This window comes from Primulina tabacum, chromosome 10, assembly GCF_025594145.1.
Source record: "Primulina tabacum isolate GXHZ01 chromosome 10, ASM2559414v2, whole genome shotgun sequence".
NCBI classification, from domain to species: Eukaryota; Viridiplantae; Streptophyta; class Magnoliopsida; order Lamiales; family Gesneriaceae; genus Primulina; species Primulina tabacum.
Genome location: NC_134559.1, coordinates 8,401,927 through 8,419,796, shown reverse-complemented (window position 1 = coordinate 8,419,796; position 17,870 = coordinate 8,401,927). Strand labels below are relative to the sequence as shown.

At 33.3% G+C, this 17,870-nt stretch overlaps 2 protein-coding genes across 2 annotated transcripts; both read left to right on the top strand.

Annotated features, from left to right (window-relative positions):
• Positions 1-6,274: 6,274 nt before the first annotated feature.
• LOC142506179 (uncharacterized) lies at positions 6,275-7,400 on the top strand. The gene has a single exon (XM_075619349.1). It carries the CDS (start codon positions 6,400-6,402, stop codon positions 7,348-7,350), a length of 951 nt encoding a protein of 316 aa, XP_075475464.1. The 5' UTR covers positions 6,275-6,399; the 3' UTR covers positions 7,351-7,400.
• Positions 7,401-10,374: 2,974 nt separating this feature from the next.
• Positions 10,375-11,232, top strand: LOC142505631 (stress-response A/B barrel domain-containing protein UP3-like). Its single transcript, XM_075618695.1, is given in 2 exon segments — positions 10,375-11,036; positions 11,039-11,232. Coding segments are annotated over 2 exon segments (765 nt in total). The 5' UTR covers positions 10,375-10,441; the 3' UTR covers positions 11,209-11,232.
• Positions 11,233-17,870: the final 6,638 nt, after the last annotated feature.

Below are 17,870 nucleotides of genomic sequence, written 5' to 3'. Positions count from 1 at the left end.
AATTTGGAAAAAAAGTTGATTATATTAAGCACGAAAAAAAACAAAAAAGTATAAAAAATTAATATTTTAAGTTTATTTTTATTTGATATAAAATATAAAATTTATTAAAAAATTCAACAATATAAATTTTTAAACAACTTAAACCCATCCTTTAGATGTGATTAAGGGGTAATGCTTGCTGTGAAGAAAAATAACAGAGCTCTGAAACCCTCAGTGAGCCTATGTTTTGTGTAAGAGCAGCGGTAGCCGCCCGCCCGCCGTCTTTCTTCTCCGCCACGCCATTCAATTCCCACTCCAGATTTTCTGACAGGATGTCGTCATCCACCTCCGATTCCACCCAAATCATCGAGCACATAGTGTTGTTGAAGATCAAGCCCGCCGCTGACCCTGCCGCAGCCAACGCCATGATCAGTAATCTAAACGGCCTGATATCCCTCGACCCGGTTCTGCACTTCTCCGTCGGCCCGATTTCCAGGTCCCGGTCCAGCTTTCTCTCCTTCACCCACTTGCTGCACTCCCGACACAGATCGAAGACCGACCTGTCTTCCTACTCCGACCACCCACCCACCTCAGCGTCGTCGGTAACTACGTCAAGCCTGTGCTGGATGACGTCATGGCCGTGGATTGGGTTGCCGCTTCATTGCCATATCAGATCCTAGTAGTTGATCAATACGGTTCAACATCAGTTGAGTCCAGTTTGCATCAGTTAGACCAGTTAGTCAGCACAGAGATCAACTCCAAGGCAATTAGTTGTATTTATGGCAAAAGAAACTCAAAATCGATGCACCATTCTAAGCATTCTAGGCGACCAATTGTTGGTACACTCAGTTCTATTTTGTATAAACTGACTGATACTTGATGTTATTTGATATTTGCTAAGTGTAGTAGCAATTCTCTTACATAAGATGGTGTGCTTTATATTAATACAAGGGACGCGTAATGGATTAAATTAACATCATATGTATCCAGATAGTTTGCATGTAACTGAACTGATTTTTCCAGTTTATATGTTGCCTTAAATGCTTGAGTGTTTATTGCTTAAAATCTTTTTAAATCACGCAAACAATTATATTTTTGAGGGGGAGTTTTTCTTTCTGCTATCCCTCGAACTGAAAGTTCTTCTATTCGCTTTATTGTTTTTAATCGTTTTTTATTCTCACAAAGGGAGAGAATTATTAACTGTTAAAATTGTATTTAAATCGCTTTAACTGTTCAAGTTTTGTGATCATCAAAAAGGGGGAGATTGTTGGAACATTTCATATTTACAATCTTCTTTTTGATGTTAACAAAACTTGTTATTTTGTTTCTAATGATTTACCGAGTGTGCAGATGTTGTAACTGATAGAACTGATCAGTTACCGAGCCTAAATTGAAGCTATAAAGACGCAAACTGAAAGTGTCAACTGATCGATCGATCGAACTGAGCCAGGAAAACTGAAGTATCAAGAGCAGTTCAACTGATTGTCCAGTTTATAGGTGGTTCAACAGAAGACCTTCAGAAGCCCGACCAGCTGATGAAGTGTTCAAGTGATGAAGAGCCCAACTGACCAGTTCAACTTAATCAATTAAATCAGTTCAGCTGACGAGTCAACTGATTTCACCTCACCAATTCAAGATCAGTTCAGAACATCAGTTAGGAACGAACCAGTTTGCAGATATGACAAGCTTAATCCAGCTGTGCACAAAGGTACAAAAGCTATTGTACGATCATAGTACAATAAGAGACGTTACAGCAGTACTTAAAGACAAATGTTCCAGATATCTATTTGGGGGAACAAATTCAAACTGCAACGGATTCATTCAATGAGTCTCACTGTACGTTCAGCCAAACGCCTATAAATAGAAGCCGAAGTTCAGTGAAGACAATGATGATAGTTGATGGAAAATACAGAGAGGGTACCCTTATTGCATATCAGCTTTGAAGAAGCAATCAGCCCAGTTTCTGACGGAACACTTCAACGTGTTATCAGTTTAGATTAGAAGCATATTTTCCTCATTGTGTGAGAACACTTTCGGATAGTTCACAGAAATCAGTTCTCACACACGCAAACACACCACCACTCAAATTTCGTCTTGCACGACATAAAACATGTGTATGTAATCTTTCTCACATAGACATTAAAGAAGTGTTGGCTGGAAGGTGATGCTTTCAGTCTAGACTAGGAGTTCAGTTAGACAGTGGGTAAGTCCTAAGCTGGGTGGGTTATTACTGTTGATGTAATGAATCAAAGTCTTCTAGTGGATCTTACCCGATGTGGTAGAAGGGGTGACGTAGGAGCAGTTGAAGTCTCCGAACATTCATAAACATATCTTGTGTTATTTCTATTTATCTGCTTGTTTTTGTTCTTAACTGATTTGATCAGTTCAGCTGATATCAATTTAATTCTGTCCATAACTGAACTGATATAAGTTAGAACTGATCCCTAGCCATTTTCAGTCATTCAGTTACACAAGATATAAAATATATCAGTGTTTCTTAACGAAGTATTATTTCAAGTGTTTTCCGCCTGGTTTAATACCAAATTCGATCTAATTAATCGGTGTATATTTTCTTAGAACACTAGCAATTGCAGCACATCAACGTTTTTAGAGGATTCTCCCGATCCTTCAGCCAGTCTCAATTGTATCAGATCGTGATCCCAGGTTTGCTTCTAAATTTTGGGGTAGTTTCCAAGAAGAGATGGGTACACGTTTGGCTATAAGTACTGCTTATCATCCTCAAACTGATGGCCAAATTGAGCATACAATTCAAACATTAGAAGATATGTTACGTGCGATTATGATGGATTTTAACATTGGATGGCAAGATGTCTTACCATTTGTTGAATTTTCTTATAATAATAGCTTCGAAACAAGCATTGGCATGGCACCTTTTGAAGCCTTATACAGGGGACGATGTAGGTCACCGTTTTTCGGGGATGAAATTGGTGAAAAACAATTGACTGGACCTGAAATGATACATGAAATGAATGATAATGTTCAGTTAATTCGACAGCGGATGAAAGCTGCTCAAGATCGTCAAACGAGTTATGCGAATAAATGAAGACGACCCTTAGAATTCCCGAAAGGTGATAAAGTGTTTTTGAAAATATCTCCCTTCAGAGGCACTGTTCGATTTGGTATGCGAGGGAAGTTATCCCCTCGATATGTTGGTCCATACAAGATCCTTGATCGAGTTGGGGATCTTGCTTATCGGTTAGCATTGTCACCAGCTTTATCTGTCATTCATGATATATTTCATGTTTCTATGTTGAGAAAGTATGAACCAGATCCATCACATGTACTTGCATTTTATGAGGTTAAACTTGATCATTCTCTTTCCTATATTGAACAACATGTTTGCATTATGGATCGGAAGGAGAAAGTATTGCGTAATGAATCGGTTCCGTTAGTTCGAGTGCAATGGACACGACGTGGTGTGGAGGAGTCAACGTGGGAATTGGAAAGCAAGATGCGAGAATCATATCCGCACTTGTTTGATTTTATTCCACTTGTTCCATTGTATTCAATGTATAGTGATCCATTTACTGATTTTAGTTTTGATATGTACTATAACTAGTATCATATTATATGTTTGTCAATGTTATGTATATCAAGATTTTTGAGATTTCGATGACGAAATCTTTTAAGTTGGGAGAAATGTGAGACCCCGAGAATAAACAATAATCCAACAACTTTTAAAATAGTTTTGATGACATTTTTTTAAATAATTTGAAAATTATTCAATTAATTTTGATGGAATTTTTGTAAATAAATTGAAAAATAATGAATTAATTTTAAGAGCAAAATGGTAATTAGCGACACATGTTATGGTTTTTAGCATAACTGTTTGAGTATTAGTCCAAATGAAGTGAGACCAATTTCATTGGAAATCTAATACATAACGCTAAAACTTTCATGTTTTGAGTTTTGAAAAATTTGATCGTTTGACCGGTTCAAAGAGATATAACGATGTTAAAAGATTAAATATTATATATTATATAATATTATTAGTAATATAATAATATAATATAATATAATATTTAATTAAAAAAAGATAAATTTGAAGCCTAAAGAATGAATTGAATTCATCTTCCAGAGGATAAAGCCGAGAGGAGAGAGGAAAAGAAATAGAGTTTTCGAATTTTCTTTTCGATGTTGCGACTTATCGGTTTATCCAATCGACCAACCGACTTCAGTTCTGAGATCGTTGACACGTGGTATTCGATTTGAGGTATAAATTTTATATCTTTTGTGATGTTTGAAATTTGTCGATTTTTGGAATAAATCCGATAAATTGTTAAATCATACAGAAATTGAAGATTGTTGAATAGTGTATGATTTTAACGAATAAGAGATTATTATAGTGATGTTATTTTGAATTATTCTCAATTTATTATAATTAAGGAATTTTAAACGTTGGATTGAGATTAAAGAATTGTTTGTCAGTTGAGTTATATATGTGGTAGAATAACCGACAAGAAATTAAATTTTGAAGTCGGAATTGAATTATGTTATGATTTTGATTTGATATGAAGTTTCAAAGTTTCAAAAGATATTTGAAACTTATATTACTGAATTTGAATGAAATTATTGATTGAAATGAATGTGTTATTGGTTTCTATGCTGAAATCTTAAAACTACATCGACTGGAAACGAAGAATTGAAGTATGTTGCGATCGGATAACATACGACATGTATCTGTATTATATGATATATGTTTGATTGATTGGATTGAGAATACATGTCTATATACCTTATTTGTTGAGTTTATGTGGCATACATGACATGCACGTTGAGCTATAATCCTTGGATACCTTGATATGATTTGATTTGATTATGGGGTTTGTGAACACGATACTATGTTTGGTATTACATGACCCTTAAATCATAGTCATTCGTGGCCCCGATGATTGATTGTGATTTGGGATTTGATAACGCTTTATTGACGCTATCATACGAGTATCCTGGTTGAGGCCGGTGTGCCAGCTCGAGCATTGATTTGATAGCAATTCGATTGATTCTGACATGTGCTCAGTGGATGGGCATTTGATTTGATACCTCCATGACATACATGCATTGCATATCATATATCATTGTTTAGATACTTGTGGTATATATCGTGGTTGTTTCAGACTGAGCTTTGCTCACCCCAGATGGGGCTGTTATTGTCTTTGTGTGTGGACAATGACAGGTACTCAAGGATATCAGGAGACCGGAGAGGGTACTTGTGGAGGGTGTCATAGTTTGAGCTGCGGTTTAGTGGTCTTTCCCAGTATATGTATATGTATCTATATACCGGGGCATGTCCCAAGGATATGAGTTTGTTTGTATGTAGTTGTTTTGGATTACGTGTGGGCTTGTTTTATATTGTGGCATGTTGAGACGAGACGATGTTATATACTATTTTTAGTATTATAATTACAGATGACGGAAAGAAAATTTAAACTTGTTTTCTACTGAAATTAATTAACTCTAATCAGATTATAATGTAATAATGATTAGGAGTTAAGAGCTACTAGCCCCACATGTACTGTTGAATATTTGTTCAATTTTGATGATGTCAAAAATATTTTTTACTTCACTACTTTATTAAAAAATAAAGTTAATTACTTCAAAAAAACAATTAAATTAGTGCATTGATAACCTATTATTATTTAGTTAAATTAAACCAAATTAAAATATAGTTTGTTATTTCTACACAGTAAATAAACGGTGAAGTAATACAACAAATATACTTTGACAACTTCAAATCGTGGTGAAGTAGAAGAAAGCATTTACATTTTCTTATGATGGCGTATTTTTCTGGGATAATCGATTTTTTATATAATCCAATTTGGATTAATGTAACCGAAAACCTTCCATATTTAATATTTATAGATAGATTATAATCTTAAATTTTAAAAGTATTTTTGGGTTTGTACAATTCTATCTCGCCCAGGATATATACCACCATATATGTTTTCATCCTGAATTCTACCTGATTAATATATATACTGATACACAGATATACGAAGTTGTTTTGGTTCCATCACAAAGTCTCTCTTCTTGTTTCGCTTTTTGTCCCGTCTTCTTCGATCGCTGCGTACAGTAATTGAAAACCAGTTCTATTTTCTTGAAGAAGAATCAAAGGTACGTACGTAAATAAATTTTATATGTATATGCGTGTGTATCTGTTTTAGTTAGGGTTTTTGCTTTTGGGTTTTGTGTTTTCTTGATATATATAATAATCATGTATTGTTAAGATATTCTGATCTTACGTTAATATTTCGATCTTGAACAACGATCAATTCTTTAGAGTTTCTTTATGTTTTCGAATATCATATTTTACTTGTCCAATCAAACGATGGATTCTTGATTTTTATTGGGATCTTTTTGTTTGCGTGCAGAAATATTAATACTAGAAGTTTACTAGTAGTGATGTCGGCTTTCGTTCTTGTTGCCGGTGAGTTTATTGAATTAGATGATGCCATGATCGACGGGGCTTTGAATCTGATGACATTGAAATGCGGAAATAACTTGGATCAAGAAACAACAACAAGATTCGAACAACTCAAGAGAATGGTAGCCGAAAAATCGAAAGACGAATCCCAGGGCATCAAACCGAGAATCAAGGTCACTGTTCCGAACAAATCGAGATGTGAAGGCAGCCCGAAACGAAAAATCCTGAAACTAGATCAACCTGCATCCACTTCAGGAGCCAAGCCCTGTCCATCGTCTAAGGCATTCGGTATTCAACCATCCACTTCACGAGACGAGCCCGGTCCATCGTCTGGGGCATTAGATCAACATGCATCCACTTCAAGAGCCAGGACCGGTCCATCGTCTAGGGAATTAGATCAACCTGCATCAACTTCAAGAGCCCGGCCAGGTCCATCATCTAGGGCATTCGGTATTCAACCATCCACTTCACGAGTCGAGCACGGTCCATCGTCTGGGGCATCAGATCAACCTGCATCAACTTCAAGCGCCAGGCTCGATCCATCATTGCCTCCTAGGATACAAGACTTGATAGGCCTGTGCAGCATGCCAATTCGAAAGAAAATCACCGCAAGTGATGTATCGCCCTCGCAGTGCAGGCTAATGTTGCCGAGGGTACAGATGGAAGAACTTTTCAAACACATAAAGCTGAAACCTAATGAGAACATCAAGTCAGGGATACCGGTGAAGGTCTACGGCCCGGATGGAAGGAAATACGCCATGAACTTCACAGTGTGGGTAGGAAAAAAAAGCTACGTCATCAACACCAGAAGCTGGATTCAATTCTGCCAAGATTACCAGCTCCGTAAATTGATAAACATGGCGACATTGACGATTCGGATGTTTCGCCATAGGCAAACAGATGATCTCTGTTTCGCCATAACTATGTAGCTCTAGAGTTTGCAAGCCTTTATCAAAGGTGATTATGAATTAAGTTTCGATTTTTTTCAGTGAATCTATACATTATCTATTGGGCCATTTTTAGTTTCAATATATATGTTTTCCAGAATTCGTGTTTTGAAATGTATTTAGAAAACACATCTCTTTTGAATCAGACTTGCATGTTTAATTTATATTATGGTAATTATTTGTAGTAATAATGTATATATCATCGTTACTATATATATTTTTAATTATCAATCTATTATTAGAATAAGAGATTATTGATTTTAATCGTTTTATGTTAATAATCACCATTATTTTATTTTAATTCATAATATGGTTCTAACACACCCACATCTTATGTTACCACTTTCTTAAAATTACAAAACCTATAAAATAATGTTTTATCCTCTTTTATTTTTTGGATTCGTAAAAAATATTGATTTTAATCATATCTACTAAAAACAAAATTAATCGAAAAAAATTATAATATATATATATATATATATATATATATTTGAATGTATATATATTATATATGGTTATCAATGTTTAAAAAAGCGAGAGAAACGTTGTGTAAAGTATGAGGAAAAAAATGCTTTGTTTTTAAAAAAAGTGTGAAAAAATATTCAATATTTTGATTGATCATATTAAACGTGTAAAAAAATTGAAAAATGTGATTATATTCAGTGTAAAAAAACACTAAAATGGATTTCTTTTTTTTTTAAAAAAAAAAGCAATTTTAAAATAATATTTTAAGTTTATTTTTATCTGTTATAAAATATAAATTTATTAAAAAAATTCAACAATATAAATTTTTTAAACAACTTAAACGGTAAATGCATTGTAATACATTGTCTCAAACCCTTCATTTTAGTGGTGTGTATTCATTCTATATTTTTAAAGATTTTTAATGATTTTTTTAAATAATTGACTTTTGTGAAGTTTGTGGATTTTTATTGACTTTTATGGAATCTCATAAAATTGTAAAACAAATTTCATCGACACTTATTGACTTTTTTCAAGATTTTTGTAGATTTTTGTAAACTTTTTCACAGAATTATATGAATTTTGTAATTTATAATTGTGATTTATTTTTTATTAATTTTTTAAAAATAATTATTGGACATACATAATCTCTTCAATTTTAAATTATTATTTTTATTTATGAATATAAATGAATTTTACTTACTTATTAAATCAATTTAATTTGTGAAAACGACGAATGAATTATCCAATTTATTGAAATCAAAATTTCAATTTTTTATGTCAATTCAACATATTAATGAACAATATTTTCATAAGTTTAAAATGAAATTTTATTAAAAAAATAATCAAAATTATTAGTAGTCTTTTATAAAAAAAATCTAATCATTATCGAAAATTTAATCATCACTCCACATTCCATCGGCTATGGTATTTCTCCATGCATTAGCATTTGCTCATTGTTGTTCTAATATCAAATAACAGATCAAAGTTGTCACCTTCATAAACTTGTGTCGATTAAAACAATTAAGCTTCATTATCTGATTCAATTTGAAATTTATCAAATCGACACTTCTTTCGAAGAAAATTGTTTAATCCAGCATAAGTCAATATAAGCTCTGTTTGGGTCGTATATCAGAAATGGAGGAGTCATCTTGAATATTTTGAACTGTGATTTAAATGTACCAAATGTCTACTCAATAGCATTCCTCAAAGAAACATGACGAACATTGAATAACTCTTTAGCATCTTTAAGGTGACGACTTGTGAATTATTGAAGATGATAACGTACATCTCGAAAAAGAGCCAAGAATTAACGTCGATTTAGATATCCACCATCCATTAAAAAAATATTTACCCATCAAATCATATTTGTAGAGTTAATTAACTAACGAATAATATACATAATCTTTGAAAACTACAAAAATATAAATAGTCATATAATATACAAATAATATGTGAAATAAAAAAAAATAAACAAGACAATTATTTATATCTGAAAATAAATAATAAATATGTTAAAATATTTGTAGTTATGATAACTTTATAAATTTTAATATATTTAATTTATTATAGTTATTTTTATATACGTGTGTTGATAAACTTACATAGATTAACTAAAATTATATATCAAACACACAGATTTATATATATATAATAGTCACCGAGGCACACGCGTTGCGTGTGTTATGAATATATGAGGCAGATATATTAAACCTTCATGAGTTTACAACACCATGACTGTAAAAAAATTTGTACTTGATCTATAAAAAGCAAGGGATTCCGAAGCTTAAATAAAGATGCCAAAATCAATTTGTTACCACATATGATAAAAGTGTTGAGCGTAAAAAATCAAGTTAATAAAATATATATATATATATTTTTTTTCATTCACGTTAATGAAAAATATTATTGGCAAGAATTTTGAGTTTAATCAAAATTAAGATATAGATTAACTAAAATTATAAAAAATAATTAAATATCGAATGTTATATAATAATTAATAAAAAAATAAAATTTTATTTATTAAAAATAATAATTATTTTTAATTTATAAGTCAATAAATATTATAAATTTTTTATTACGTAGTGTAATAATTTTTTAAAAATTTTAATAAATATAATTTTAAATTTTATGAGGTTATGTAAGTGGAACTCCAAAAATGAAATGAACGATGTTAATAATTTTGATTTTAAATTATTTTTAGCAATAAAATATATGTTTTTAAAAATATAAATAAAAGAAAAAATAAATAGACGAGAAAAAAATGAAAATTTTAGTATTTGGATTGAGTTCGTAAGTTTAAAAGATTTCTTAATTAAACGTACATCTAAATCTTTAAGTTGAATCAAAATTTTTTTTTGACATTTTATTATTGTAGCTTATGTTATAATTCTTGTACTTAGTATAATACTATGGAATCATTAAAAGTGTATTGATATTTATAAATTTTTGTAGAGTTTTTAAAAATCAAATTCGAAAATTAGGTGATTCTTAAAAATTCTATAAAAATTTAGGTTGAATAACACTACTAAACTTTTACCATTAGACGTGATTAAGGGGAAATACTTGTTGCAAGGAAAAATAACAGAACTCTGAAACCCTCAGTGAGCCTATGTTTTGTGTAAGAGCAGCGGTAGCCGCCCGCACGCCGCCCTTCTTCTCCGCCGTGCCATTCAATTCCCACTCCAGATTCTCCGTCAGAATGTCGTCATCCACCTCTGATTCCACCCAAATCATCGAGCACATAGTGCTGTTCAAGGTCAAGCCCGCCGCCGACCCTGCTGCAGTCAACGCCATGATCAGTAATCTCAACGGCCTGATATCCCTCGACCCGGTTCTGCACTTTTACGCCGGCCCGATTTCCAGGTCCCGGTCCAGCTCCCTCTCCTTCACCCACTTGCTGCACTCCCGATACAGATCGAAGACCGACCTATCTTCCTACTCCGACCACCCGACCCACCTCAGCGTAGTCGGTAACTACGTCAAGCCTGTGGTGGATGACGTCATGGCCGTGGATTGGGTTGCTGAGGATTTCTCCGGCCCGATTACGGCGCCTCCCGGGTCGGCCCTGCGGCTGACTCTTTTGAAGTTGAAGGAAGACGTGGGTGAGAGGGGGAAGAATGAGGTTTTGAAGGTTCTGAGGGGGATAAAGGAGAAATTTCCTTCAATTGAGCAGCTGACCGTTGGAGAAAATTTCTCCCCGGGGAGGAACAAGGGTTCTCCATATGTTCAATTGGTGTTTTCAAGGGCATGGAGGAGTTGGAGGGGTTGGATTCAGAGTCGGAGAGGGCGAACGAGGAGAAAGATAAGGTTAGGGAGTTTCTTGATGAGGTTCTTGTGCTGGATTTCGCAGCCTCAGTTCAATCTGCCAACCTTTAGGAATGGTGCATTCTTCCAGCTCTGGTAAAACTCAAGCACCTTACTGTGTTTGCTCTTTTATGATTGTTTGATTTAATTCTCGTTGGTTCGGTTTCTTTGGCTTATATTTCGGTAGAATGGATTGGTAATGTTGTTTGTGGTGAAAGATTTGGATTTGAAGATAGAATAAATGTGCAAATGTGAAAAGTTGATGACTTTGGTGATTGAAACTTATGTGACTTCTTGGTCTTTTTTTGGAACCAATTTAGGTTGTTTCACTTCACATATTTGATAGAGCATTCATTTCATCAAAGGATAGTAACTCTAAGGTTAAGTAGAGGAAACAAACAAGTTTCTTTTGTTCTCAGATTATATTTATGCCAATATTCTCTTTGAAATTTCATTGAAAGGAAGAGTGATTGGATGAAGTGGAACAGTAACATAGATAGATAATCATGCCTAGCTTTGAGTTCTGATCTTTAGTAACATATATGTCTTTGTATACATTCAGCTAAGTCCAGCCAATAATGCAAACACAGACCACATAACAATTCTAGCAAAATGCACAGTTATTAGCCCCGCAAGGTTTATCAAGATATACATTAAGGCCACCATTTTTAAGATTATCAGACATCAACATTTGTTCTAAAATCTAAGTTTCAAATGTTAGGACCCAATAAACTAATAGAATTGAAGAGCAAAATTATCCTAAAAAGTCTAATAAATGCAAGCATGTTGATTCTTAATTATCTATTTATATTTACTTAAAAACCTGACTTTTTTAATAAAAAAAAAGTGTTCAGGCACATTATTTGGATCAAGCGGATGAGCTACCGAGACTTGCAGTATTTCGAAGGCTGAATTTGGTTGTTTTTTTCCTTTAGACGATTGTTGTAACAGAAGAAGGATGTCATACTACGTTGTATGGTTTTGTAAGCAATAAAATGGGCAGCATTGATTTGTAAACAGATGGAAATGCTCCCGCTTGTGAAAATTGTTTACTTCGGAATAAACTGGTTTTTATATTGTTTGCTAATTTTCTGGAATTTTTTATTTTTTTAAATACAATGAGATGCGAGAATTTCCTATCTAAACTATGTGATTTGAATCAAATACATCATGTGTTTTAGGACCTCACCCTTGTTACTAATTCAAGAGATTCTTGGCTGAAGTTTCTGGAATTGGATTGAAAGAAGAGTCTTTGAAATTATTGAACTTTTCCAATGTATTGGCTATTTGGCTCTATTGCATAAATACAAGGGTCTTAATAAAAGATGAGAAGAGAAGTATAAAGAAATAGTAATAAGCTAAGGGTAGGGATGTAGTCGAGTCGAGTCGAGCCGAACTCTTGAATATTTGAGCTTGGTTCGTTTATAATCGAGCCGAGCTCGAGCTTTATTTAACGAATATATGCATGGCTTACGAGTTTATTCAAGCCTTTATCGAGCCTAAACAAGCTTAATAAATATAAATTATACATTTAAATTTTCATTAAATTAATTAAAAAGTAAATTATATATTTAAAGAAAAATATATTATTCTTATTAAAATTTGTAAATTTATTATAATAAATAAATTTAATAGATTTTTCTATATATTTCATAAATAATATGCAAAATCAATAAATCAAATATCAAAATTATTATTTTTTCATCTAAAAGATTATTTATGAACTTACCAATGAACATGTTCACGAGCTAACAAGCCGAATACTGTAAAAGCTTGAGTTTGGTTTGTTTATCTTAACGAGCCTCATTAAACGAGCTAAAACGAGCTTTTATCGAATCGAGCTACTCACAAACGGTTTGGTTCGTTTACATCTCTAGGTTAAGGGGAAAAAAGTACTCATCAAATTTTAACGACATCCATTTGTTAAGAAACACTTATCAAACATTTCTGTGTGCCGTAGAATGCTGAAGAGTACTATTTTTTGAAGAACAAAATTACTTAGCAAATAGAATCTTAATTTCTTGTGAGTTTTAATTTAAAGAAAGAGTAGTTATTTATGCTCTAATTTTTATTAAATCACGCTCCATTCTATATTTAAAATTCTCATTCGATATAAAAAATGAAGTGTGATTTAACAAAAATTGGAATGTAAATAACGCTAGACATTTAAATTATATACTTTTTTCTCAATTAAATTGTGCATTTACTGTGAATTTATTTAGAGAATCTAGACTATAAAATATGAACTTTAAAAACTTTTAAAAAAAAAGTAAAAAAAAATCACATATTTTTGTATATATATTGTGTCAAAACCAAGAAAAAATAGGGAATATTGTTACTTAATGGTTTATCTAAATACCACGCCTTTTCGATATAAACTAAAAACTTTGACACATTTGGTAAATGATGATGATGGAATTCTATTCGGAACTTATATAAACTGACAAATCCTAGTCAAGAATAATTTTACTGTAATTCTTTAGAAAAAAATTACTGTAAAAGAGAAAACAAAAATTAAATACAAATTTCTTCATTTATTTTCCGAGCTGTCCCCACTCTTATGAGACCGTCTCACATATTAATTTCGTGAAACAGTTCTCCAACTCGACTCCACTCATGATAATTTATTATGCCAATATCTCTAATATAATGACGGCTACCAACGTATATAAATAAGATCATGGGTACATCAATGTATGTCAAATACTTAAATATCTTTTAAAAAATAATTAGGCTTCACACATATATGAACAATCTCCCAATTATGGAGACTAATCCACCACTGTCGATTGCTTCCACCTGTAGCGACACCGAATTATCACTTCTCAATGCAGAAGTCAGTTTCTCAATTGCCACAGTTTTGTCAACATATCAACTATATTACGACTTCCTTCAATCTATTCAAGAGCTGGTATTTCATCCTCCAACGCTCAACTTATGAAGTAATATAGAATTTGTGTATGCTTTGTCGTAGCATGATAAACACGATAGTCTTTTGTCAAATTAATAGCTCTATATTTAACTGGAAATTTTGTGAGATAGATCTCGAAATCAATTGGTTTTATGAAAATTATTTTTATGTTTAAAAATATTATTTTTTATTACAAGTATGGATCAAATCGACCCATCTTCTAGATATAAATATGTGAGATCATCTTATTGAAAATCTCCTCTAATTTTTTTTTTATGTTATGGGATATATGATTATTTAAAAATTAAAATTATCCATCAAGGGAAAAAGTTATTAGGATATCGTAGATATATATAAGATTCAAATTTACTAAAATAAGTTTTATCACATTTTTATTGAACAAAATATAATATTTTTGTAATTTGAGAAAATGAGCTATTTTAATTTATCAAAAAAACATATCATGACAACAAAAAGTTAGTTATACTAAGAGCATCCGCATTGGTGGGTGTTATAACACCCACCACCTCATCAAAAATCGTGGAGTCCACATGCCACATACACATTACATTAACACATCTATTCTCCCACATTCATTTTAACACTCACACTCATTATTTGTGGGTCCCGCTGTCCACTCATTCATTTTACTCTTATTTTACATTAAATAAATCAATTTCAATTTTTTTAAGAAATTTAAATTATTATTATTTTATATTAATAATAATTTGTTTTTATATATTCAATACGTAAAATAATTTAATTTTATGAGTGTCATTTACTTAAAATTAAAAATTTATTATAAACCTAAAATAAAACGGTACAACATATAATAATAAATAACACTTGCATAAAAATAAAAGAAAATAAATTAAATTTAACAGAAGATGCAAAATACTAATTCAAGGATTGTTGTTGTATTGTGATCAAATATGTTCAATTAAGTCAGCACGAAGTTGGTGATGCACATGAGTGTCACGTATTTCGGAATTTGTTCGGAGATATTCATGAAATCCTCGGTTTGAGCCCTGGACGGGTTGTGCGGGTTCGTCACCTTCATCGTTGTACCAATTTGTCACGTGAACCCCCTCATCTTCGACAATCATATTATGTAAAATAATGCATGCTAACATAATATATTTTAACTTTTTTCTGTACCAATAACGAGCTGGACCTCTGACAATTGCCCATCGAGCTTGGAGCACCCCAAATGCTCATTCAACATCTTTACTTGCAGGCTCTTGTCTTTCCTTAAAAAGCCTCCTCTTTGGATCCTCCGGGCAAGGAAAAGCCTTAACGAAAGTGGCCCATTCCGGATATGTTCCATCTGTTAAATAATACCCCTTCGTATATTGAGTCTCGTTGACCATGAAATTAATCTCTGGTGCATTTCCTTGCAAGACATTATTGAATATGGGAGATTCGTACAACACGTTAAGATCATTACGTGAACCGGCGACACCAAAGAATGCATGTCATATACACAAGTCTTGAGACACGACCGCTTCAAGCACGATTGTCGGTGACCCATGGCCTCTTGTAAACTGGCCTTTCCAAGCAACTGGGCAATTTTTCCATTCCCGGTGCATGCAATCAAGATTGCCCAACATTCCAGGGAACCCGTGCATTTCATCATGCATTTGAAGAAGACGTTGAACATCATCAGCATTTGGCCTTCTCAAATATCGATCACTAAATAGTTCAACCACATATCCGCAGAACTTGAAAAGACACTTGATGGCAGTTGATTCACCCATGCGTAGGTACTCGTCAAGATGGTCGGCCGAGACTCCATACGCCAATTGACGAATTGCAGCCGTGCATTTTTGTAGTGGTGACAAGCCTTTTCTTCTCGCAGCATCGTCCTTTTGCTGAAAATACGGTGAACGATCCTCAAGTGCATTCACTATTCGAAAGAATAACTCTCTTCGCATGCGAAATCGTCTTCGAAATATTTGATCTGGATACACCGGGTTTGTGGAGAAATAATCATTGAAGAGCCTCGCATGCCCGGCTTCACGATTTCTTTGGATGAATCTTCTTCTTCGCCGCATCACGTTATTACTTTGACAAGATTCAACTATTTGTCGACTTTGTTGAAGTATCAATGACATTAGCTCTTTCCCCGGATCATAATCTTCGTTATCAACTTCAACTTGGACTTCGTTTTCACTTGTCGAGCTAGAGGTTGAACTAGTGGAATATTGAGACATTTTGGAGTAAACAAATTCAAGTGTATCTGTTTTCCAAATTGTATGTTTGTAGAATGAAGAATTGTACAGTACAAGGTGTCTATTTATATTGAAATTTGCAACGGCTATATTCCAACGGCTACTTTGCAACGGCTATTTTGCAACGGTTATATTCCCCAACGGATACTTTAAACCAATACATTAAATAAGTAACAACGTTTAGCGACGGTTTTTGAAAATCCGTCGCAAATAGCACGATTTTTTCAAAACCGTCGCTAAATGTTCAATTTCTTTGGGCGTTAAAATAATTCAAAACACGTGGGGCCCGCGTGTCAGCAAATCGGCGACGGTTTCTATAAAGCAGTCGCTAATAGCGACGGGTTTTTCAAAAACCGTCACTAAGTGTGCAATTATTTTAAAAAAATAAACTGACACAGGGGCGTTCATACCCCACACCTTCTCTCATGTGAGTGGGCGTTATAACACCCACTCACATTGGAGAGTGGGCGTTAAAGGGGTGTTAAATGGGTGTTATAATACCCCTTTAACACCCAATGTGGGTGCCCTAAGTTTCTCAACTTTAATAATATAATATAGATATATATTTACTTATATTTATTAATAATAAAATTCTTTCCATGATTTATTTCTTTAACCGATAATAATAAAATAATGTTAATGATTTATCAAGAATATTCAATATTCACAAATAAAAACTGAATGATTTCATCCAAGCAAAATACCAAGAGTAAGTCTTTTGTGAGACGGTCTCACGAATCTTTATCTGTGAGACGGGTCAATCCTACCGATATTCACAATAAAAAATAATATTCTTAGCATAAAAACTAATACTTTTGCATGGATGACTCAAATAAGAGATCTGTTTCACAAAATACGATCCGTGAGACCGTTTCACACAAGTATTTACCAAATACCAAATACTGACTCAATGTTTTTCACCCCCTAAAATCAAGCATAAGATTTGACCAGCAGATTGTTGAATAAGATGGATATGCCAAATTTATATTGTTAAAATTGTATGCTCACTAAAAGATGTCGTACTTACAAAGAAGGCAAACAAATGTTTAACACATTTAGGCTGTATTTGGTTAGGAGGATAGGATAATGAAATGACTAAGAGAGAAATGATAAAAAGAATGATTGAAGTGGAAATATAATATATAATGATAAAATAATATTATGTTTGGTATGATGGATAAGAATGTGATAATTAATATTTTTTTGATGAATTGACAAAATTGCCCTTCTATTTGTGTGTCGGCGGGGGGCGGCGGTCGGTCGGTGGTGGCGGACCGGTCGGCCGAAAGCGTCGGCGGCGGTCGGCTGGAAGTGGCGGCGGCGGTCGGCCGACGGCAGGGGTTGGCGGTGGGCGGTCGGTGGAAGGAAGTGGTGGTGAGTTTGGATTTAGGAGAAGGGTAAAATTGGAAAAATAGGATGGATTAAGAGTGAGATAAATAATCCCAGGGGGTGATGAGTTATTATTTTAACATACCTAATATAACCTAATCATTCATAGGAGGGATAGACTTGGTTAAATAATCACTCGTACCAAACATGTGATTGTTGGCAAATGCATGTGGCAGACATGCAATAAGTGCAAATGCATTAAA